This window comes from Sus scrofa, chromosome 11 (genome assembly GCF_000003025.6).
Source record: "Sus scrofa isolate TJ Tabasco breed Duroc chromosome 11, Sscrofa11.1, whole genome shotgun sequence".
Lineage (NCBI taxonomy): Eukaryota > Metazoa > Chordata > Mammalia > Artiodactyla > Suidae > Sus > Sus scrofa.
The window spans coordinates 33,304,111-33,330,964 of record NC_010453.5 but is presented as its reverse complement, the minus strand read 5'-3'; the positions used below and the strand labels follow the sequence as shown (position 1 = coordinate 33,330,964).

General features: G+C 33.8%; 1 protein-coding gene across 2 annotated transcripts in view; it reads right to left on the bottom strand.

Moving 5' to 3' along the window:
• Nucleotides 1-26,854, bottom strand: part of TDRD3 (tudor domain containing 3) — a 182,576-nt gene that overhangs the window by 109,167 nt on the left and 46,555 nt on the right. For both annotated transcript variants that reach the window (XM_005668459.3, XM_013980575.2), the window contains exons 2-3: nucleotides 16,895-16,979; nucleotides 10,926-10,991 (exon numbers count right to left, since the gene is read on the bottom strand). In XM_005668459.3, coding sequence (XP_005668516.1) covers nucleotides 10,926-10,991; nucleotides 16,895-16,979 — 151 coding nt within the window. The remainder of the gene's footprint in view (nucleotides 1-10,925; nucleotides 10,992-16,894; nucleotides 16,980-26,854) is intronic.

Genomic DNA, 26,854 nt, shown 5'->3' with positions numbered 1-26,854 from the left:
CTTTAAAAGCCTGAAGGATAAGTTTTTATGATGCTCTACTTCTTTGCTGTCAAAACAACTCAATACAATTTTAACAACACTTGATACTAATAAATATGGCAGTGAAGTAGGAATAGATCAGAAAAAAATAAATAAAAGTACCATCTGTACTAACCTAAGGATGATATCAAACTCAAGAAAGCTGGAATAAAAGAGAACTGTTAGAAACATAATGTTAGAAACTTCTGAACTTTCCCCATGTCCCCATGTAGGCATCTATGGCAAGCCTCAATTTGGAGGACACTTTCCTCCAGTTTCCTCCAGAGAATATCTGTTTGCTTCTGACAGTAACAATATTGCAACTGAGAGCCTCATCTTTGGGCTAATGGAAAAGTAGCAAAGTTAACCTTAGCCAGAATCTTAATGCACCATAAGTTAATAGCACTCAACTAGCTCCAAATGTCCCTTCTACAGCTTTCCTGATTAAGATGCCCAGGACTTTCATGCAGAAAGATCCAGAAACATAAAATTAGAAGAAAAAGTCATGATAGTCACAAGGAAACTAGCCATAAAACCTGAGAAGCATTACAAAAATTTTTTTTTAAATATAAAGCTCTATGGAGTTGAGAATTTGGAATTATCAGAGATTATAAAATAATAAAGCTAATCTAGAGAATTTATATAGAATTATGACCCTAATAATCAGGAAATAAACATTCTTCTTAAGCAAACATGCAACCTTTATGAACATCTATCAAGCTGCTATAGAATTTTAAATACAGCTATTTTTCGGTCCAAACTCTCTGATCACAATATAACTGAATTAAAAATATATAACAAAAAAGAAAAAAAGGTAATAATGTTCTATAATTAAGACAGTCAAAGAAGAAACCCTAATATAAACTGAAAAATATTTAGGACTGAATGATAAAAAAACACCATGTACAAAAACATTGGGATATAGTTAAAGCAGCGATAGGAGGAAAACTAAAAGCCTCAAGATGCTTATATTAGAAAAGAAGAGGAAATAAATGTGTTGAACTAACAGGTTGGGGAAGAACAACGGAACACATGGTACAAGAAAGAATAATAAAGATAATGAAATAGCTAATTAAATATAAAATAAAGGTTAGCAAAGTCTAGCATTGGTTCTTGGTAAAGACTAATGAAATTGATATTGAGCAAGACTGATCAGGAAGCAAAGAGTAAAGATGCAAATAAACAATCTAAGGAATAACAGTAATAATAAAAACACAAACACACTTTCAGCAACAATGAAAAGCCAATAAAAGAGACCTATGCATACCAATCTAAATATCCATCAACTAGAGAATGGAAAGGAAAAAAGCAGTAAATCCATACAATGGAATACTACTCAACAATAAATACTAATTACTGACATGCTACATCATGGATTCCTCTCAAAAACATTACACTAAGTGAAAGAAGTCAGATACAACAAGTATTTACCATGTGATTCCATTCATGAAGTATCAATAAAAGGTATATTTATAGGGAAAACACAAAAGAATATAGAGATATATTATTAAGAATAATAAGTATAAGGCAGCAAATTTAAAATCAACATATAACTATCAGTTACCTATGTACCCATAACAGAACAAAAACAGTATTTTTTTTTTTAAAAAAAACACCATTTCTTACAAGAAAAATAGGAAGCTTGCAAAAGATAACCTATATTCAGTTCTTGGCCTGGGAACTTCTGCATGTTGAGGGTAAGGCCGGGGGGGGGGGGGAAGATATACAACCTATATATTTTCAATAAATTATAAAACCTTTTTGAAAAAAACTAAGTAAATGAAGAGAGACATCCAGGGGAGTGCTGAAGCCAGCTCAGACCAGTTCACAAGCACCTAATGAAGAATATTTCTCCCCAATTTCAGTTTCGGTGATTTCATAGTACAGCTTATAATGAGCCATTGTAGGAATTTTTATACTACAAATAGAAATAATTACATATGTAACTAAAATATTTCTTTTAAAAGTCAAGGAAAACTAAACTCAAAATTCACAATAATCATTTCCCAGCAGGTTTGATGCTTCACAGGTGCTCACTTCATTAAGCTTCAAAAGATATGTTTGTATATATCAAATATTACATTAAAATTACTCAAATAATTTACACAATATTTTGAATTAAGACATTGAGTAGTTCACAGAAGTGTCAGGAGAATTAGAAAAATAGGTCTGTAGCCTTCATAGCACAAAAACAAAATCAAAACACAAAATTGGGGAGTTCTTGTCATGGCTCAGCAGAAACGAATCTGACTACCATCCATGAGAACGCAGGTTCAATCTCTGGTCTTGCTCAACGGGTTAAGGATCTGGTGTCGTCATGAGCTGTAGTGTAGGTTGCAGACATGGCTCAGACCTGGCGTTGCTGTGGCTGTGGTATAGGCCAGCAGCTACGGTTCCGATTGGGCCCCTAGCCTGGGAAACTCCATATGCTGAGGGTGCAGCCCTAAAGACCAAAAAAAAAACCCAAACCAAAAAAACAGACAAAACTGGTCTGATGACAATGGTGTGTTGATGAAACATTTGGGATAGGCAGGGAAAAAAGAAGCCCTAATTCGTAGCCATTTGCCAATTTCTGCGGCTGTTTCAACTGCTGAACTCTAAACAGGGAAGAGATGCTGACAATCAGCGTTCATGAGCTGGAAAGATCCAGAACTCTCAAGCATCAAGCTCTACACTTCATACCACAGATCTCACTAGCGCCAGACATTTACCCCAGCACTACTGCAGCTATTGCCCTAGAAACGCAATCTTGTTGTAGCTTCTACTACCACCAAAGAGGATTCACCCTAGTTCCGGCTTTTTTGGTGTGACTAACCCATATCATGTGTAGCTAAACCTGACCAGCAGGTACATATGCATGGCACAGGTGCAAAAGAAGCTGGGGGAAAGTATCCAGCATTTTCTTTTCCACCATCAAAGACTCTGAAGATGAGAAATTCCCCCAAACACAGGAGGAGAGTTCAGGTTCTAAGAATCATAAATGTTAATATACTTATCTTCCATGTATTATTAGCAGTCAAAAAGATTTGTCAAGCTCTATTTTCTATAGTTCATACTATAAAATATCTTTTTTTGTAGTTTAATTTTCTAAATAGAAATATGTGTGTATGTGTATTACGCATGTATATACAGATATAACCTTCATGCACATACCACATACACCCTCCTACCCTAAGCTTTTAAATATGCCCCCAAATGGGGATCTGCCTATTATTCCCCTAACGAGAATCACAACTCTAAAAAGTAACAGTCTAGTACGAAAAGCAACCTCTCCACCTCACCACACCAAGCTGAAATGGCTGCAGCTTTCTTGTATGTCCTTCTGACATAGCATTTGTCTCACTATACTGACACTGTTGATTATCTGGATCTCTCATTAGGCTATACGCTCCAAGAAGGCAGGAGCTGTTAATCTCTGCAGCCCCTGCTTTGCACAAATATACATAAAAATACTGCATGATTAAAAAAGTTTCCTTGTGTTTTTAACTGTAATTTATGTAGCACTTACTAGATACACTAGAAAATGTGGCAGGATTTTTACATAAGGTATTTAATTTATCTCCAGAACTAAAAAGTATATTAGGATCATTTGTGTGTCTTAAATGAGAAAATTGAGAGCAGAGGATAAAGTACTTTAACAGAGGTAACTCAGCCAGTAAGAGACAGAACTGGAATACAGACTCAGATCTGCCTCACACCAAAGTCTGTCTTCTTTCTGTTGCACATTCTAAAACTATGATAAAATTTATTGCATACTAAGAACAAACGTAGGTATAAAGGGCAATGGGAATACTAATTCTTGAAAGTCAATTCTGTTCAAAAGAGGTCAAGAAAATCAAAAGAGCAGTGGCATTTGAGTTGGAATTTAAAGACTGAAGAGCAGCTTGCTTGGCAGCTGAGGGAAGAACATTCCATTCACATGGCAATTATTAAACAAAAGACTCATTTTAGAGAAGCTGCAGTTCCCTCATCTGTAAAGTAGAGAGTGAAAATTATTTCTATTTTTCAGTGCTGTTCTGAAGATTTCATAGATATTACATATAAAGTATTTAACATGGGACCTTGCACAAATAGGTTCTCAATACAGTGAAAGAGGAGAAGTGTTTACTGAAAGCCAAATAAACACCTCTTTTAGCAAAGTGAGGGGCTTGGACTGGCAAAGGTCAAGAGGAAAGCATGTCAAAAGCATCAGGAACATTGAGAAAACGGCTTTAGGAAGGCAGTCCCTAATCCTGACCTCAAATTTTTCAAGTGATAGTCATACACATCCAGAGAGTTTAAATGGAAAAACAAAATAAGTAACAAATAATAAGATCTTTCTGATTACAAGATCTAAAAGTTTGTACCTCTTAGAAATTTTAAAAACAACATATAAATGTCTAGTAATTTACAAACAGATAACATAATCTTGAATAGGTTTTCCCAAACTTAAGATTCCCTGTAAAAAAACATCAATTTATACATCAAAGTAACAGCACAGCACAAAATTTGCTCTTATTCAACCAGTGTAATTACAGCCAGAGAATTACAAGGAAAACATTGTGGGACTTCAGTCAAAAGTAACACTTCTACCAATGTGTCATCTGCCTATTTCCAACCTTCACCTCTCTAGCTTCTTGTTCTCCAGAAGAATTAAAAAAATAAAAAAAAAATTAAAAAAGTAAAGTTTTTCAATTACCAGAAGAGTATCTCTCTTATGTATTGTTTTGTGCATTTTTTTAAAACTCCACAGAAGTCCTATTAATTACCAATAAGTCCTAACCAATAAACACCTGTAAATAAAGCTCAGTAAAATCAGATTTTCAGTAATCCATTTTTCTAAAATTAAAAGAGCATGTTTGACTTTAATAACTCACTAAAAGGAACACTGGTAATTGTATTACTTAGCACAGAAAGGATTAACATATATGAAGCATATTACAATTTATTTAAATTAAGAATTAAAACTTTTTAAATTATTTTTCCTTTTAAAAATGTCCAAGTTCCGTACTATTTGAGGGCAAGAGAGCATTCACTTTGAATTTTAAGGCAGTGAAGCCATCTTGTGGTTGATGTTGGTGTTGCTGAGGCTTTGAAAAGGTCACTTCCATTTGGAAAAATCAGGTCTTTATTTCACAGTTTCACACTTTAAAAAGAAGCATATACAACTTATCAGTCCTAGAATGTAAATGGAAAACACAAACAGAACTTAAAAGCCTTTCCTGTTAGGGTGCCACAGTAATGTACAACAGTCCTCATATAGCTAAACTGGTAACAAAGCATGTTTATATTAACCTATATTTTATAATTAACTTCTACACCTTGGTTCAGAGGCTAAAGCTCTAAAAATAACTATAGCAAAATATTAAACATGGATATTATGAAAAATATTAAAGTTTTGTAGGAAGTATAGTTTTACTTTCTTTTTGTCACAACCTTTTCCCATGATTTTTGTCTTATAAGCTACCATGTTCCAGGACCCTGTAATATTTAGAAATAGAAAGCCTGCCCTGAAAAAATCAGAAGTTGCAGCATATGGCTTCCCCGGCACATACTGCTCCCCACTAATAATCTTTATGGTGTAAAGACCAAACACAAATTGCCCATGGGACAATCTAGCTTAGGTTTAGAAGCCTGGGGACACTGTTTTCCCACCTTCTTCACTTGTTAAGTTTGTCTGAAACCTTTGCATCAAGGTTACAAACAATCTTATGGAGAAAACATGTAACTGCAAAATAATGTTAAAAAGAAAATGGAGGAAAGAGAAAAGAATGTGAACAAAACTATTATATTAATTGATAACATTACTTGGGTTTTTTGCCATCCTACTTTTTCCCAAAATAACCAGTGACAACTAACAGAATTATTAAGACTTTAGTTTCAAGCTTCAGATGACAGTGCCCTTCTGTAGGTCTTAGAACAAGAGATATAAATTCATTGTTCCAGGATTAACTGTCTTCTCCTAACTTCAGACCTACCATCTGTTAGCTCTCCATTCTTCCCATCCACTCTCAAATTCCCAAATGCTGAAAACGCTGTTATCTAAGTTGTCTTAATTATAATGGTAATACACTCCACGTAAGCATCTACTTCGGCCTCTCAGAAGAGGAAGTTTGAAGGCTCCTCTCTACACTCCTTGAATCTACCTCTACAGGGGATTACTGCTCTATCTCAGGTACATAGTATGGAACCTGGGGCCTAATGAATAAGCTTCCTAGGGGATTGGAAGACACAGGACTAGAGCCCTCATAAAGGAACCACACGAGGCTCAAGGAAATAACTCCTAAAAAGATAGCCTCCTCTCTTCTCCTGCTTCTTAAGTATTTGCTTCTTAAATATTGGGCAAATTCTCTCCAACCCTCACTTTTTCCTTTGGCTTTCTCCCTCTTAGGAGTGGTAATATCACAGGCAGGCTTGGAACTTAGTGGAAATAGAGCAGGACTTTGGCCTACTCTGATTCTATTATACTAAGGTCAACCTAGCTCAAGTAATAAAAGTTCTGCATTAGGGTTTGGGGCCAAAACCCAGTCAATAATAAAGTATTCATTTGCCTTACTTCATTATTGAATTCCCTCGGAGCTCTCACCAAATGAGGTAATAAATATCCATGCATTCTTAGGACAAAAATGCCATCCCAAGTGGCTTATAATCCTCAATGCTCACCATAAACATCGCACTACATTTAGTACATCATATACATTATTTAATCTTCAGTGTCATAAGGGAGATATTTGAATGATGACAAAATTAAAATCTGGCAAGATTAACTTGCCAGAAGTCACTAAAACTTATTATAAGCACAAGAATCAGGATTTAATGTTTTTTTTTGGGGGGGGGCACACCCGTAGCATATGGAGGTTCTCAGGCTAGGGGGTCTAGTCAGAGCTACAGCTGCCAGCCTACCCCACAGCCACAGCAATGCCAGAACCAAGCCACATCTGTGACCTACACCACAGCTCACAGCAACACCAGATCCTTAACCCACTGAGCAAGGCCAGGGATTGAACCCACAACCTCATGGTTCCTAGTCAGATTCATTTCTGCTGTGCCACAACAGGAACTCCAGAATCAGGATTTAAATGCAGCCCAATAATTCTAAAACCTGTATCTTTCCCATATGTTAATAGCCCCAACTGTTTTATTCTCCCTCTCTACACCATATCTGAAGCACATCAAAACCACGCCTCTGCTTCCTGGGACAGGTAGTTTATATCACACTTAAAATTTTCTACCTCAATTAGTTTCTGAAAAATTAGTTTCTAGTATGATCTATTTGGAAGATGATCCAATTCCTCTTTCACTCATTTTTTGAGTGTCAATACTATTTTAATATTCCTACCAGAGCTATATAAGAGATCCACTTTCTCCACATCCTTGCCAAATACTGACGTAGTATTGTTACTATGCCTTATTTCAGCTGTTTTAAGAGGTGCATTGTAATATCTAATCATTGCCTAAATTTGTATTTCCCTAATGGCTAGTGATATTAAACACCTTTTCATATACTTATTTGCCATAATAACCTCTCATAAGTGAAATTTCCCCTTATGTCTTCGCCCATTTTCTAATTGGATTATTTTTATTTTTTATATGGAATTTTGAAAGTTCTTTATATATCCTACATATGAGTCTTCCATCAGATATATGGTTTGCAAATAGTTTCTCCAAGTCTGTAGCTTGCTTTTTAAATTTTCTTAATAAAGTCTTCATTGAGCAAAATTTTCTAATTTTAATAAAGAATCATTTTTTTAGGAATCATACTTTTGGTGTCTTTTTTTTTTACTGAACCATAGTTCATTTATAGTGTTGTTAGTTTCAGGTATACAGCAAAGTGATTCAGTTATACATACATATACACCTATTTTTTTCAGATTCTTTTTGCTTATAGGTTATTAGAGAATATTGAGTATAGTTCTTCATTATTTTTCTACTATAAAGAAAATAAGAAAATATTATTTTATACCAAAATATGACATTCAAGAAACAAGCAGATTACTTATTCATATACTCTGCTTATCTCATGCACAGATTAAAATAAAATTTATTTTAAATTTTTATTTAAAATTTAGTTTAAGCAAGAACTATAACTTACGTAATTTAGTGACTGGAGCCATGTCTTTATAATGATTCTGTTACCATTAACCTGCTAAAATTCTGGGTAATAAAGCATTCCAATAAAGGCACAAATAAAATAATTTTAACTGTATTAGTCTTATTTTACAAAGAAGCACAATTATTTCCTCTCATGTCAAAAATATATTCCTTACACATTTACTTCGGCCTAAAAGCAGTTATATTTTTAAGTAATGTATGTCATTTTAACTAAAGGCAAATAAAATGAATAATTCCTGTGGATCAGCTTCTAAAATTTCTATTAAAATTATTTTTCAAAACATTTTCATTAATACTGTGAAGAGAATTCTATCTCATATTAGAAGCAGGCAATGAAAGGAAAAGCATAATCAAAGGGAAGAGCAGGAAAGGGAATACCCAAATCAATTTCTGTTTCCTGTGAAAAGGGATTATTTTTTATCATCTCCTCTTATGTATAAACTAAAGCTACATAAGTATAAAGAACACTTTAAAGGATAAAATCTGGCACAGAAAATTCTAGATTCAAATACTTTTACATGTCATTGTTGTTAGCCATACTTAAAGGAATTATAAAGAGACCACTTATAAAACTGTTTGAAGCAAAAAATGCTCTGCAGGGAGTTCCCGTTGTGGTGCAGTGGTTAATGAATCCGACCAGGAACCATGAGGTTTCAGGTTCGGTCCCTGCCCTTGCTCAGTTGGTTAACGATCCGGTGTTGCCGTGAGCTGTGGTGTAGGTTGCAGACGCGGCTCAGATCCCGCGCTGCTGTGGCTCTGGGGTAGGCCGGAGGCTACAGCTCTGATTAGATCCCTAGCCTGGGAACCTCCATATGCCGCGGGAGCGGCCCAAAGAAATAGAAAAAAGACACAAAAATAAATAAATTAATAAATTAATTTTTAAAAAATGCTCTGCAAAAGTAGAGGAAGCAGAAAAACGTCTCATCAGTACTTTCTCCACAGGCTTATAGCAGAAGTGGGTTCTGAGATCCCTAAAGACACACAGAGTAAAAATGGAAAAATCAATAATCCAGAAAGCTAATTTTCTTTCTTTTTTAACGGCATACGGAAATTCCCAGGCTAGGGGTAGAATCAGAGCTGCAGCTGCTGGCCTATGCCACAGCCACATCAACTTGGGATCTGAGCCATGTTTATAACCTACACCACAGCTCAGGGCAATACCAGATACCCAACCCACTGAGCAAGGCCAGGTATTGAACCCACATCCTCATGGATACTGGTGTAGTTCTTATCCACTGAACTACAATGGGAATTCCCCAGAAAGTCAGTTTTCTTAAATAAATTAGTGTAAGATTACACAAGCACTGCTCTGATGTTAGTTACTTTTCCTTTAAAGAACTGTTGCATTCATCTGACCTGCCCATGACTGCTGCCTAATGTTTAGTTCTATAACCCTGAAGTTTTCTTAGTATGCTTCACAGACCAGCAGAATCAACATCCCACAAAAATCTGTCCATAATACAAATTCTAGGGCTCTATCCCAATTCAAGGGAGTCAGAAAGATGGGAGTAGGGGAAGTGGAAAGCTGGAAATCCGTATTCCAGCCAGTTTCAGGGTGATTCTGACATACACTGAAGTCTAAGAACTGCTACCACAACCAGAAAAGGAGATATAAGAAACTGGAGAGGACTCTGAGAAGAAAAACGAAGATGAATGGAATGCCTGAGACAGAATAAAGAGAGGAACCAAGATAGATGGCTTTAGCAAAAAGAAATCTGTGGCAGTGACATTTACAAAGCTTCAAGTATATGAAGAATTATTCACAAGGGAAGGTAACCAGATGTTTTCCATTTCCCCTGAGGGAAGACAAAGGTGTTACGGACTTCAAGTTGCAGCATAAGAAATTTAGGTTAAATGACAAAGTTTGCTGACACACAGGGTGTTGTTAAGCATTAAAATGAATTGGTGAGGTGTTTGTAGAACTCTCTTGTAGAATATCTGCTTCAAAAGCTTAAGTAGACTATAAAATAAACTCTTTCTTGTTATCAGTGAAATGATCACCATATATTGCATAAGTGGAACAATATTTAGAAAATGTGAAAAACATGTTACATTATAGATTTTTAAAAATTATCTAAAATTTAAAATATCTGAAGTATAGCAACTATCTTAAATTTGTGATTATTAAAATGATAAGAATACTTATTGAAACACAAAACATATACATTGAAAGCATTTCTTTATATTATAGATAATGATGTTCCTATAGTTCAAAAAGTGATCAATAACACATATAAAACTCTCGGTTGACACGATTTACATGTATTTTCAAATAAAAAGAAATTGAATATAAATGAAAAGAAATAAAAGGCTGACTAGTTGGTATCTAAAAACTGTACCTTCTATTTTAAAAAGATCACTAAAAAAATTCATAACATGAACACATATCTGTGCTATGCAAAATGACAGCAATAACCAAATGCATGGCTTTGCCAAACTGCTATCATTCTCTCACAATCTTATGCTTTTATATTAATAAGCTCATTAAATAAATGTGGTAACTGGAAACATAAAAAGATACGAAAAAGTCCTGAGCTCCAATAATATCTGGTAAGTCACACATGTAAAGTAAGTGTGTCATAGTTAGAATCCCTGAAACAAAAGCTTTTTTTAAATGATGAAAAGTCACCAAAAATTTCAAAGTTTAAACTTTAATAATTTTCCATGTGTATAGGAAATCACCATAATAACTCTGTGATTTGTTCGCCTCCAAAATATTCTGAAGTTACAGTCTTCATTGTAAAAAATAATTCCAATAATTTAGATGTTCATATGAATTACTTAGCATAATTTAGGAAGTTAACATTTTTCTTTACCTTTTCTACCTTTCCACCATTGATGTCACTGGGGAGGAATTTCTTGCCAATTGTTCTCAAGTCTGTCTAAAATAAAAATATTAACATTAAAATAAAAGTATAGAGAAAAGTGAATCTAAACCCAACCTCACAAAAAAAGATAAAATTACTTAAGATTTGTGGAACAAAATTTAAAAAGATGTCTTTCAAGTGATTATAATTTCTACATACATAATCAATCTTTACAAATTACAAAATCCCATATAAATGTTGTTTAAAGTATATCAGTAAACTGAACAGTAATATACAAGGCCTTATTTACATCTGATCATATTTCTTTAGGTAGCCTTTTAACTTACTAAGTCTACTTTATTAATATCTAAAACTAGATTTTATGTAAACTATAGTCTTACTAAAAGATGAATGCCACAATCCAAATGACTACTTTGAACATATAAACAGTATATTTTCGACAACTGAATTCCATATAACCTTGATATGCAGAAACATGAAAACGTTATTCTACAGGCTACGATACTCATGACATAACAAAGCTACAGAACATATAAATATCCCACAGAACAATACCACTGCAATAGCAAGAAGTCATAGTAAGACTGTACAGCAGTAAAAACTTATTTGCTTATTAAACAAATCAAATTACAGAAATAAAAGTTGGTGAACAAGTGACGAAGTACACAAAAATGCATAAGTACAGACTACTCAGCAACCAAAGCAAAACATAAAACACATCTTAGTTCCATGATAAACAAAGTTGCAGCATTTCTGACATAAAAATAAAATTTTAACTACACAGCCTGAATAAAAAAAAATAAATAAGAATTTTTAAGAAGTAAAAACTACAGGAATGGTAACAAATTTGTTCACAAGAAAACTAATAATACCCATGAAAAAGGCCTATTTTTATTTTTATTTACTTATTTATTTTTTTGTCTTTTTAGGGCTGTACCCTCAGCATATGGAGGTTCCCAGGCTAGGGGTCTAATCAGAGCTGTAGCCCCTGGTCTGCACCAGAGCCACAGCAGTGCCAGATCTGAGCTGTGTCTGCGACCTACACCACAGCCCACGGCAATGCCAGATCCTTAACCCACTGAGCAGGCCAGAGATTGAACCCGCAATCTCATGGTTCCTAGTCGGATTTGTTTGCACTGCGCCACAACTGGAATTCCAAGGCCTAATTATTTAAGCTAAAAAATGAATCTTAATGCTTGAGATGATAAGGTTAGATTAATAACTAAATTTGTATTGCTTTGTTATTCTTTAAATACAGTAAACAGAAGTTCTTCACTGCCTCAAGAGCAAAATAAAACAGACATACAGTGCATTTAATTACAAAAATTGTAAGGGAGAAATTTATGTTAGACTTAGGAGAAAATATAGGTGATTAAAATTACTGTAGAGGGAGTTCCTGCTGTGGTGCAGCGGAAACAAATCTGACTAGGAAGCATGAGGTTGTGGGTTTGATCCCTGGCCTGGCTCAGTGGGTTAAGGATCTGGTGTTGCCATGCGCTGTGGTGTAGCTTGGAGACATGGCCTTGGATCCTGCGTTGCTGTGGTTGTGTGGCTGTGGCACAGGCCGGCAGCTGTAGCTCCGATTTGACCCCTAGCCCAGGAACTTCCATATGCCATGAGTGAAGTCCTAAAAAGCAAAAAAAAAAAAATTACTTTAGAATAAAAGGATTACATATAGAGAAGTAGGATAGTCTTCATTGAACACCTACAATAATAGAATATCCTATTTGAAATATTCATACATGGTCAGCTTAAGAAACAAGCATACATGTTATATAACCCTCACACATCCTTTCCAGTATTTTACTACAATGATTCATAGTTTATTTCTCCATGTAATGCAGGGATCACTCCTAAACTAAAACTCACTGACTGGAACTGCCAGGCAGCAAACTAAGCCAGATATCCAAATACCTGTATAACAATGTTTATCTTTTTAGTCTCCACCCAGTAACAGAGTAAAAGAATTACAAACCATATCCTAAGTTTCATGCCTTTTCACTTTGAAATACTAAGCAACATATGGAGAAAAATATACTTTCTTAAACTAGGTTTTCCCATATTAGGGCTGTTTAGAAGATTAAATATTAATACATGTGACCTACTCAGCACAATGACTTGCAGAAAGTATTTAATGAATGTTAGCTCTCATGTTTATTTTAATGAATATAAACCATGCATATTTTCTGATCATTTGAACATATATAACAAGTCAATAACATAACTAGCAGTTCATAAAAATACAGGCATTATTTTGAAATCACTCAAAGGCTGAAATGTTCTTTCCAGTTGTTATCAAGGGTTATAAAATTTAGTTTAAAATAAAATGAGGTACTAATGTAAAGTAGAAATGAGCACTAGACTAAAATTGTCAACTTTGAATTACTATATACTATAATTAACTAACATGACCTGGGACACTCAGAAATTCTCTAAATTCAGTTAATTTATTTCTCTGTAAGATAGAAAATACATCACCAATTCCATCTTTCCAAAGTTGGTGTCAGGCTAAAAGGAAACAATATATTCAAAGTTTACCTAACTTTTAAAGTTATACACATATAAGGAATGTTATCTCATTGTTCTTTTAGCAAAATGAAAATGACCTACCAAATCTTTAAACATCCTAAATTCAAAGTCAATTTATGAATTGTGCAAAGGCAATTTTATGATTCAGATGCCATTATATCAGGACCACTAGGATAACTAGGTCCCAAAATAAATTTACAATGAATAAGAAATTATGCAGGAGAAATATCTACCTTTAACATGCATGTGTACACACACACAAAAGATTCCCAACCATTTCTTCAAGAAATTCAGCAGAATATCTATTTGGTAAATCATTTTATATTATACAAAATCTTAAAAGAAATTTTAAAATAACATTCAAAATTTTTTACTATTATATAGTATTCGATAATTTTAAATGGGTATTTCTAAATTTTTTTCTGAATAATTCCAGAATTTGAACCCAAAACTACATGCTGGATTTCAATGTTATTTCTTAATATTCTTATTTTTCATTCTACAGAGTAAAAAATTAAGAACCCTCATTTCAACATAAAAATCCATGCAGAAAAAATTTACATAGCAACTGTGAAGCTGCTATCTTTTGAAGGGCCTACTTACAATGTTCACCGAAAGGTGGCATCTGGGAATTTGGAATCTGAACCACTCCCTCATTGAATATGTGGTTCAAGGCCTAAACTATTTGTATTAACAATGTGATTTATGGTAAAAACCTGCTTTGGGGCAGGGGGAAGTCCAGAATTTTGTTTCATGCTAGACAGAGTATACTTTCCTGAGCCGCCCAATAAAAGCCTAATGAACTTCCCAGGCGAAAAACTAGTATACCTTTCATTGCTTTCCTCACTGAACAAATTCAGTGCATTACCCAGTGGAGGAAGAGAATATAAGAAAGCATATGCATGGATTATTCTTCTAATATGTAATAATTTATATGTAAGAATCAATAATGAAAGTCTTTCTCAAATAGTGATTAATATCACACAATCACTCAAAAGTCTAAAAAATTCAACAGAATTACTATAAATGCCTGATTTTACTTAAAGATTATAAACTTGCGAAGTAGACTATTTGTTTGGAGTAGGCTTCATCCTGATTAAAAGTAGTTTTTTTATCCTATTACAAGGCATGGTAGCTATGGATTGGAGTATTCAGCTATATATTTGAGAAAATTATGAAAACAAATTAACTCACTAAGATAATGACCACCATGTATGTCTTAAGTGCACAGGACAAATATTTCACCTTGATTTATCTAATTTGTTTCATACCCAATTACAGTTAATTAGCTCAATGCTATTTACCTAAGTGTATATATATATATATATAAAAAAAAAAGACAACTGTCACGAAGCCTCTTCCCTATCATCTTTAGGACTTTTTTTAATAAATAAAGAAATAAAAATAGGGTTCTTTATAACTTTTTGAAAATAAAATTCACTCATTTGGGTGCAAGTCAAAGAAAGTTAAAGTGTCTAGTAAACATTCCCATTGGTAATCATAGATAATATGCCTAATTTCTAACACGTTAAAAAATTTCAGTCTTTTGTTTATTAAATACCAACTTAGCTCTGAAATAAAAAAATGAAATTGCTAGCCTTATTGAATAACATTTCTTTTTTTTTTTTTTTTTTGTCTTTTTGTCTTTTTACGGCCACACCTGCAGCATGTGGAGGTTCCCAGGCTAGGGGTCTAATCCGAGCTACATGCCAGCCTACACCAGAGCCACAGCAATGCCAGATCCGAGCTGTGTCTGCGACCTACACCACAGCTCACGACAACACCAGATCCTTAACCCACTGAGCAGGCCAGGGATTGAATTCACAACCTCCTGGTTCCTAGTCGGATTTGTTCCTGCTGCGCCAGGATAGGAACTACCATGAATAACATTTCAAGGGCAGCTAAAAAAAAAAAAATGATAAATTTCAAAATACAAATTTTACATGCTTAAACCCAAATGTATTTATATAAATATAAATTGAAGTAATTTGAAAAGAAAGTTATACATAACTTTGTATTTCACATTCTTATCAGTTGCTATTTCTGCTTTATGCTACACCTACTTTACAGTGATATAATGGATTTGTCAGACAGTAATTCTCTTATGAATTTCATTGATTATGTGCCATAACATAAACATTTGACAGTGAACAGCTTAAGATTATAAAGGCAACATGAAAAAAACTCCCACTAGGGTAAGTGTAAGATTGAAAAAAGAAAAAAGAGGTGAGTTCCTGTTGTGCCTCAGTGGTAATGAATCCGATTAGTATCCATGAGGACACAGGTTTGGTCCCTTGCCTTGCTGCTCAGTGGGTTAAGGATCCAACATTGCCATGGAGCTATGGTATAGGTCACAGACATGGCTTGGATCTGACAGTTGCAGCTGTGATTCAACTCTTAGCCTGGGAATTTCCATATGCTATAGGTGCAGCCCTAAAAAGCAAAAAAAAAAAAAAAAAAAAAAAAAAAGATTGAAAAAAGAGGAGTTCCTGCTGTGGTACAACAGGATTCAGCTTCTCTGCAGTGCCAGGATGCAGGTTCAACCCCTGGCCCCACACAGTAGGTTAAAGGATCCCTCACCCAGGAACTCCATATGCCCTACCTAGGGCAGGGAAAAAAAAAATTCATTTACTTCTATCAGTACCAATTTTTATAACTCTTCAAAAAATGCCCCCTCAAATCCCAATTATGTTAAAGATATAGCTATATAGATGGGCAGGGAGAAACATCTTGAAAAGAAATATATACCAAAACATTAACAGTAATTATTAGGTTTTCTTATTAATAGCAATTTGGTTTGCTTTTTAAAAAAATTAATTTCTTTGGCCCATGCATAAGTTCCCAGGCAGGGATGGAACTCATGCTGCAGCTATAACCAGAGCCACAGCAGTGACAATGCCAGAGCCTTAACCCATTGAGCCACCAGGGAACTCCAGTAATTTGGTTTTGGTTTTCTTATTTTACTTTTCTGTATTTTCTGAAGTAACCGTATTGTACAATATATACTATTTTTATCAACAGAAGAAGTTACTTTGAAATAAAAATTACGACTGTCAAGAAGCTATAACCTAGCTAGAGTTTCTATGTAAATTAAACGGCAATTTATTTTAATAAATACAATCAGCTTTTACTGTTATTAAAGAGCTACTGTAAATGTAATGAAAATGTATAACTGATCACTGGGTGGAAAAAAAGGAGTTTTAATTGCAGTTTTTCCTTTTTCATTGGTTTCTGTATAATAGATGTTAAAGAAATATGTATTTCTAATAATTGGCTCATGAAATTACCAAATTCAACAAACACAGATGATAAAAATGAAAGATGTTCTCCACTTTACTCATCATAAAATACAGTTTATTCTATGAGATATTTTCCATGAATATAGCTTCCAGATTAAAAATGTTTATAAGTTAAAAAATAAAACCTACATTGAGAGCAATCAGGATGATGTCATTTATATTGACTTTTTCAGGAGAACTTGTGCAAGCTTCAATGCCTTCATCTGAAAGATACCTGTTAAAATAAAATAAATGGCTTAATATTTCCTAAAATCGAAATTAACCAAAATTATTTTCTTAAGTCTACATGCAATTTTGATCTCACTATAAAACACTTCTACTACAAATACTAGGGAAAGAGTCCTGGATACTCCCTGTTTATTTACTACCTCTGACAGAACAAGATGGACAAGGCATATTTTTCTTCTATTATGGGCAATACATATTTTTCCTCTATTATATCTTCAAAAGGATATTGTTTTAATAAAGTAGCCATATCCTTTCTGGGAAAAGCTATTTAAATATCAATATACTCCATAAGGAATGAATGAGCTACTCTTTACTATTATACAAATACAATATCCAACTTAACAAATATTTGGTAATGCAGTAAACTCTTACAGATTGAGATGTACCCTAAAAACAGAACTAAAAACAACAGTTTTAAACTTAGTCCAACAGAACATTCCCCTGGGCTACTTTCTCAATTTTATCTTCTCAGGTCCCCTTTCTCTAACACAATAGTCTCAAGAATCCTTCAATAAATTCTATTGATTCCAAGTAGCACAAAGATAGGCAACTTTTTACCTTATATCTTTTACTTTTCCTGTCTCTTTTTGGTTTTTTTACTCATGGTCTTATTGCCCTTTGTTTTCATATTCAGTGCAAACCTACTATACATCTGTAGCAGACAATAATTAATTCAAGAGTATAAAGATTACTGAATCCAAAGATTACTATCAATTCAATTATCCCCACCACAGCTATTTTGAAGTTCTTTAACAAATTCTACAATTCAGGTATTATCCCTGCCCCCAGAGTCCACCTGTAAAAATGTCATTAACATTTGATATCTTTTGTAATCAGTATCAACTCCTTTTTTATACATATAATGATTTTTTTTTTTTTTTTGTTATAAGTATCAACTCCTTTAACCAAAGTCTAGTGCCACCATTGCCACTGCAGACATTCTCCCCTTAAAAAGATACAGGAATACTAGTCTGAAGGAGCTAACTCTAGCTCTTTCTGATGGCCAGCGACTCCACCACCGGTTGGCTGATCCTAAGACACTTGACAACGTAAACTCAAATCACAAAGAGCATTTGTCTTTAAGAAACATAGAATGTATGATTTCTCAAAAGTAAACAAGTGAAAAGAAATGTAAATAGGAGAGTACAAAGAGCAATAGAAAATTAAAGTTGATAAGCATATGAACAAGATCAAGGAAGTAAAAGAAAGGAAAGTGTAAATAAATCAAAGCAAGAATGTGTTTTAAAAAAGTAGATACTATTAAAAGTTTAAGACCATGGCAGTGCTAAACTATAATGATGCAGTTAAGTTGGTTACAGAGAAACAATGGAAGGGTTATAAGTAAAAAATGTATGAGTAAGAATCAAGGGAGTTCCGGTCATGGCTCAGTGTAAACAATCTGACTAGCATCCATGAGGACACAGGTTTAATCCCTGGCCTTGCTCAGTGGGTTAAGGATCCAGCACTGCCATAAACCATGGTGTAGGTCGCAGACGTGGCTCAGATACCGAGTTGCTGTGGCTGTGGTGTAGGCCAGAGGCTACAGCTCTGAATTGACCCCTAGTCTGGGAACCTCCACATGCCACAGGTGTGGCCCTAAAAAGACAAAAGGGGAAAAAAAAAAGAAACAGTAGATGAGAGGCAAGAGTAAATAGTACATGAGTGACCATGGAATACAAGTGTCTGCAGCCAGTGTAAATGGCTAAAACACTGCTTTAGTTCAGAATGGCTAGGTTATTTCCTTATTACCCTGATAATTTTTTGCCATTCATAGCCACTGATTATATCTGGCATTAATCATCTTATAAATTCAGTTCTACAAATATTAATTAATCAACCCCCTGTTTATGTGAAAAGCATTATGTGAATCAGTAATAAGATTAGTAAAATGATGAAAAATAACCAGCTTCCTTTAAGGAGTTCACAGTGTCACATAAAGTATAACACAATACATAAACAACTATCATACAAGGCCAAAATGACTATAAACAAAATGTATGGGGGTTCAAAGTGGCTGGGGAATAGAAGAGTGCAAAGCAAGGGAATAGGATAAGCAAAAACATAGAAGTAAAAAAGTATAAAGCACATTCTAGAGGTAATAATCTGGAACATTCTGGCTGGAAAGTGGGGAAGAGATGAGAGGTCAATATAAGTGGAAATCAATTTTAGGAACTGACAGTGCACAGATGGATATAGGTGCTATATCAAATGCTGACTGATTACAAAAACACAACTCTCAAAATTCCTACAAGGTGGGGAAATAACATGCAATGACTAGTAAAATACTTCGTTTTCTACAAAGGAAACTCTTTGGAATTAAAAGAGTATAGGATGACAGAGGAACTGGAAATGATCTTAAGAAATAGTCAAAGTTCACCTCTTCAATTTTATAGATGAAGAATGCCCAAGATGTTAACTTGCTCCAAAATACACACTTAAGCTATGCAAAGTCAAAAAAGCTATGCAAACCAAAAAAGATGCCTCCTGATTTACAGTTTAGCAGTCTTTTGATTTACAACACTTTTCTCATCTATTGACAACTAAAACTAATATCAAGAATATGATTTTTCTTTTCATAAACAAAAGGCAACATCTATACAAATCAATTTCTTAATCAACCAGAAACTTTACCAATACACACATAAAAGCACAACTAGGGAAAGCCAATCAGTGAGCTCCAAAATATATTAAGCAAGAATAGGTCTAGTTTCACAGTAAAAGATCAGGGAACTAATATTAACTAATGTCAGGAGATTCAAAAATTATTATAACAATAAAAATACCTATTCCTACAACATATAAAAAGGGAACATCTATCCAACAAAAATTCTAAAGGCAGAAGAAATAAGGGGGTATAAATTTGACTTTATCCATGTATAAATCAAATATTATATACTTCCTTCCAAATAACACCTGTAAAAATTTCTGAATACTAAGAAATAAGAATATAAGAAATTACAAAATGTGGCTCAGCCTCAATTTCCAAGCTGTACAAGTCTTCCTTTCTCAACTTTAATAAAACAAAAGACTTCAGCCTCACAGCTTTACTCTATAATTATCAAGAAACAGAAGACCCATTCATAGGTCTCCCCAGTAACATCCTGGTGATCCTTCTGTCAATACTGGACCATTTTCATAAGACTGAATCTAAATTAACCACAACTTAGAATTTACAAATTAATCATTTTGGTTTTGTAAACATTTAAGAGTCCAGTATCATCCAAGAATAAAACAAATGATAAAAATGCCCAAATCAAGATGCACCACAGTAACATAGTAACTGAAAGAACAACACAAAATTCATCAGTCTTAATGTGGTCATTAGGAAAGAAAGAACAGGCATGCCTGTGCATATCTGCACAATGGACCTCAAGGGAAGAGAATTATAATCAGTTCCTTGTGTCATCTCTGAGCATGTAAATGCAAGGGCATGGACCCTAAAGAAGAAATAAACCCCAGAGAGCTCTTGTTTACTAAACTACCCCCCAAAACACATACTTTTTCCTTCTCTAGTGAAGATTTTAGAACAATAACATTACTATTCTAAACTAAAAATACATAGGAATACATTTTACTGACAAGCAAGGTACTAAAGGGGTAAATTTCTGCATGACACAGAATAGACTAATAGATCTCCATAATTTTACCTTCAAATGACTCCATTTTAAATCACAATTTAATAAACACTCAAAATTTTAAATAGGTTTAAACATTTTTAATAGAGGTTTTAGAAAGTGCTTCCTTTTTTCATAAATAGAAGATGTTAAAAAGCAATTCTTTTTACTTTAAAAGTAAAAGCTTTAAAATTAATTATTATCCACCAATTTGGGGGAGGGGTGTTGCCTATTACAAATAATGAATATACGTGTAATAAGAAGGGTGTCACTACCAGAACCATCTTCACCTCATTGAAGTTACTTAGACATATAAAACAGACGTGCCCAAACCACAGTTCAAGAATCTCAAATGACAGAAAACTGTGATAAAATACTATTATTTCAACAGTGAATCACCATTACCAGTAAGTGGATCCCATACGTAAGGAAAAAGAGCACCAATGTTCCTTAGGTCCATCCCTCTGAAAGTAGGTAAAATCCCTGAATCTAACTTAATCACTGACCGTGATGTACACACAATGAGGAGGGCCGACACAACCAGAAGAGTACCTGCCCACCTAAAGGGGGCAGGTCCAGTGACTGCGTGAAGACAGGTTAAGCAGCTATTATCTGATCTTCTCATTTTTAACTTTTAGTGTTTTGTAAAGCAATGCACAAGTCAGACAAATAGGCTTCAGTCTGCATGCGGCACACACTCTGTACTTACTAATCAGATTAGTTTATGTCTGCTTGTTTGCTCCTATAAACTTTCCAGTTGTCTTTGATATGCAGGGCTGTTTCATAAGTATCTCTCAAATGACATAACATCTATGGCTGACATCCTCTTCAAGCAAAAGAAGAAAAAAGCTATGTCTTTTAGGTCACTTTGTATGACTCTTGGAGAGCTATAAGCATAATTATGCATGTAAATAATGTCCTTACCAGAGTTGTCTACATCAAACTAAAAGGCATCAAATTATTTACTTTGGTCTAAATACTTTACAAACTGTATGTATCAGAACTCACCCTTACCTCAGATTTCCACACTATGTACATTTTTTAGGAGGAAAAATGTTCTAATTGGCCAGAAATACTAAAAAGCACACTAAAATTTTCTTCCCTTCCACCTACTTCCACCCGTCCAAGCAATGAATGCCCATTCTAGTCTGAACTGGAACCTCAATTCATAAGATAATCAAAAACAGACTCTACTATTGCACATAATGAATTAGGGCTGATGACACAGAAAAATTCTTTAAAATGCCAATGAGAAAATCAAGAGTGAAAACATTCTTCCCAATGGAGAGGGACTCAATCAAAAAATAAAGGACATATGATGGTCTTAATTGTCTCTGAATAAAACCCAAGTCAAATGGCCTCATGTGGCTTTTGGGGTCTCTGATCTATATATGATTATTTGCTACCATGTTAAGATTACTAGCCCACATTCGTTATCCAAATATCAAAATGGGAATCTAATAAGTGAATCCCTGTTTGGGGACAAAGAAAAATGATAACTCCCCATTACTCAAGCCAACATGTGGACAGGCGAGAATAAAACCTAACAGATAGTTTTTTTAATCACCTATAATTAAAAAGTATCTTTCAGAGTTCCTGTTGTAGCTCAGCAAGTGAAAAACCTGACTAGTATCCATGAGGATGCATGTTCAATCCCTGGCCTTGCAGAGTGGGTTAAAGGATCTGGTGTTGCCTCAAGCTGCAGTGTAGGCTACAGAGGTGGCTCAGATCTGGCATTCCTGTGGCTGAGCTGCAGCTGTGATTTGACCCCTAGAATGGGAACTTCCATATGCCGCAGATGCAGCCCTAAAAAGAAAGGGGAAAAAAAAGTATCTTTCATCTTAGCAAAAATGAAAGTGTCAATCTACTAAAATTCCCAGGATATTAAAAATATTTTTTGAAAATACCCAAATAAAGATCTCTCTATTCACTTTGCCTATCCTGTTTCCAGCCCCACAGTGTAAGTGGATTATCATGGGCCTGCTGAAAAATTTGGTTTTTGCTATTATTTTTATAGGCTCTTGCTGTACCCAGCCAGAAACATTGAAATAAATTGCTAATTCCCTCCTCTATTCCTAAGCATAGGAAAATGGCTTATAAATTCCTATATATGAACCACAGCGAGTAATAAGATTAGTTAAGGAACAGGCTAACAAGAATTTGGGCACAAAATTGCTTCAAATACCCTTGGTACAGATAAAATCAATATACTCAATACACTTTATAAATATATTTGGGGGAGGTGGGGAGTCACCAACCAGAAAATGAATTGGTACACCAGCAGTAAGCTGAATGAATCTATGGGATTCCATGCCTAAATCTTTATTAAGTACAGCAAAAAGTTGGATGAGATTTCTACTAAAAGTAATTCAGAAGAGGGAGTCTTAAGATACCAAGTAGTGGAAAACAAACAAAAAAAAAGTGGACTTTTATTTCATTTCCCTAAAAAAAAGGAAATTTCCATCACTACCATTTTCTTTCCTTCTTTAAAGTGGCTGCCTATTATGCCAAAATGTATATCACAACCTTTATTCCAACATTTATAAGGACCTTAGCCAATACTAGCTTAAAATTTAATTTTCTCTATGGTTTATATATGAATGGATCAGATGAAAAAAGATCTATATTACTTAAAGTACCTCTAAGTAACAAGCAATTAGTGTTGGTTTTAATATAATAAAAACTATTTTCAGTACAAGACTTATTTTATTCAAATATAAATTATCTTTAAAACTGCATCAGTTTTTAATTTTTGATTTCTTTGCATGCACAAATGTATATTATTTCCACTATTTAGCTAACCTATGATATTAAAATTTTTCCATAGACCAGAAAAGCTAATTTCTTCTACACTAACTTTTCAAATTTTTATAACAAAACAACAAAAGTAAAGAAGTCCTTATTAAAACCTTAACATTTTCAGCTTTTAAGTGCAAAATGTTCCATAAAATTAAGCTGTGCCAAAATTGAAAGGATGAATGTTCAAAAAGTAAAGAAAAAAATCTATTCAGTACTACAGAAGGATCTTTTTTTCTAAAAAAAAAAAAAAAAAAAAAAAAAAAACTTGTATAGAGATGTGAAGCATTATAAAATGCCTTGATATATATCATCCTTAACATCCATACTACTCAAACATTTCAGTTGCCAGACAAAAATTTGGCCCAATATTAAAGATCAAAATACGGAAATTAGAAAAAGTTCTAGGGATAATCCTTTGTAAAGTCATATATAATGTAAAACATTTAGAAGTGTTTAAATTCTGAAAAACTGAAGTCTACATTTGTTTTTGTCAAGCATTTCTCTTAAAATGTATTAGAAAATATAATAGAGAGCTAATTCTGAAGGATGTACTACTTGAAAACACCACTAGATGACAACCTTGCTTCACAAGTATAATATTGGAAGCTAAGACTCCAAAGATGTACTGAATTGGTTTTAAAATAAAGTTTTCTAACATTTATAGGGACTTTTTGGGTACAGAGTAGATATATCAAAAATAAAATAGACATAATTTTTGAATTTTTGTTTGCTATAAAGATCACTCAGGATAATTTAGCATATATTAAAGAAATATCTCAAGGAAAAAAAACTGAAGTATATCAAAAGATAATTTTCTCTCCTATTCTCTCCTATATTCTCCTTTGGAAATAGTAACTTATAAAAAGTACACATAAATAACTAGAGAGTAACTTTTTTGCAGCAGCAGAAGAATTACAAAGAATATTTTCAACATTATTTCAATAGTTGCTTTTCTCAAGCATCAAAATAAACAAGCATGACAATTTTAACATAATAACTATAAGATAGGTGATAACAAATCACAAACTTCTATTTTTTAATGATACATTTTCAGGTATTTAAAATACTTTCCCCATCATAATTCAAGTCGCATTGACATTTGCCCTGGAATGCTTATTTGAAATTAAATAATTACTATAACATCTGAGCAAGTAAAAAGTTGTAAACAATTTCCTTGAAATTCCATAATTGATATACTACAAAGAATAGTGGCATTGGGAACCTAACTATGTTATTATTCACTTTCGTACAGCAAGCCTTCACATAATTTACAAGCATAAAGTGAAGGCTTCAACATTTTTACTTTCATTGAAAGTTATAATTTACATCCTTCCTCTAATTCAACATTTTCACACTTAAATTCTGAGGCAGAGTTGAAGTTAGTTTTTAATAACCCATTTTAGATAGGAGATTCATATTTCTGTCATCTTTTCTTTAGCACAAAGGTGATAGCTATAAAGCCATGCATCAAGCAGAAAGACTTACTCGGTCTGTGCACGGACTACTGCAGTATCATCAGTGCCTGCAGAGGCCATGCCAAGACCTCTCAGGATTGAATCAACACCATGAGATGTTATTTTAAAATGTAAGCTATGATGATAAAAATTAGAAGCCATTTTATGAATAGCATGGAGACACTATAATCTGATACATACTTTTTAGTGAGAGAACTAGATGCAAATCTCACCCTCACCCTTTAATACATGCAGGGTCCAAAGCAAATCATTCAAACTTTCTGTGCTTCAGTTTCCTCCCCTACTTAAAAAAAAAAAAAAAAAAAAAAAAAAAAAAAAAGGTTCTATAGAGTTGTTCTAAGAAATGCTGATCTATAACTGTTGTTCTATGAATAAATGAAATACTTAGCCTGAGAACAAAGCAGTTGCTAAAGAAATGCTGATCTATAATAGTTGTTCTATGAATAAATGAAATATTAGCCTGGGAACAAAGCAGTGGCTAAAGAAATACTAGTTTTCTTCCGTCGTAAACACTGTACGCCTTTGTGTTTATTCTGGAAAATATTCCTCAAACATAATGACCCTTAAAAATACCTTCTTCTGAAACTAATAGTTTTCTGGATTTTTAGAAGACTGGAAAATAATGAAATCGGCCAACCAATAAAAGGAATTTCCTCAAAGGCTATAACTAGTCAAAAGTGTGTATGCTTCTTTATTAGAAAGACTAAAGTATCTATTTCCAGCATGCTACTCATATGGAGCTCACTGGGAAGTGAAGGAAGTATTGGCAAGATGAAAAGATCTTTATTATTTAATTTGTTGAAAACTTCCAATTTTACATATATTGATAAATAAACATAGTTTTTAAAAATAAGAAAAAAAGTTATTCCATGAGACTGCAACTATTTCTGCCTCAAACAGAATTTTCAATGAAAAACACATGGCCATCATTTTTGTCCAATCTGCCATTTGTGTCAAAATTTAAAACAATTATGCCAAGAAATAGTGGGTAAGTAGTAAGTTTTACATTCTATAGCAGAGGACATTATAACTACAATATCTGTTTTAAAATCAGACATTTTATAATTTACACATATAATTTCTTTGAAGTAATACCATTTATTCAAAACTTAGAAAATGAAAACTTACTACTTTGATTATCATAGGCTATTATGACGAATATGCATTTGTTTCTAGTATATGTAATCATATACTTTACCATTTAAAAGTATAACAATTCTCCAAAAATTAAAATGAAATGAAAATGGAAAAGGCCTAAAATCAAAAATGACAGTCACTTTAAATATTCTAAGTTATGAGTTCCCACTGTGGCTCAGCTTTAATGAACCCAACTAGTATCCATGAAGTTGTGGGTTTGATCCCTGGCCCCATTCAGTGGGTTAAGGATCCAGCCTTGCGGTGATCTGTGGTATAGGTCACAGATGCACCTCAGATCTGGCATTGCTGTGGAGGTGGTGCAGGCCAGCAATTGAAGCTCTGATTTGACTGCTAGCCTGAGAACCTCCATATGTCACAGGGTGGCCCTAAATTAAAAAAAAAAAAAAAAAAAAAAAAAAAGCTAAGTTAAATAAGTAAATATAAATGAATAATTTTCTAAGAGTGAAATAGTCCCTTATACACTTATACATATATCTTAGTCAATAAATATGAATTAATTCTAATTTTCCTTAAAATTTATCTTAAATATAAAATGCTTTTTACATTGCTTAAATTTTTGAAACTGAAATGCTGCAAATAAACTAAAAGTCTTATTTTTCCAGCTTAGAAAACATAATTTTTTTTTTTTTTTGTCTTTTGTCTTTTGTCTTTTTGTTGTTGTTGTTGCTATTTCTTGGGCCGCTCCCATGGCATATGGAGGTTCCCAGGCTAGGGGTTGAATCGGAGCTGTAGCCACCGGCCTACGCCAGAGCCACAGCAACGCGGGATCCGAGCCGCGTCTGCAACCTACACCACAGCTCACGGCAGATCCTTAA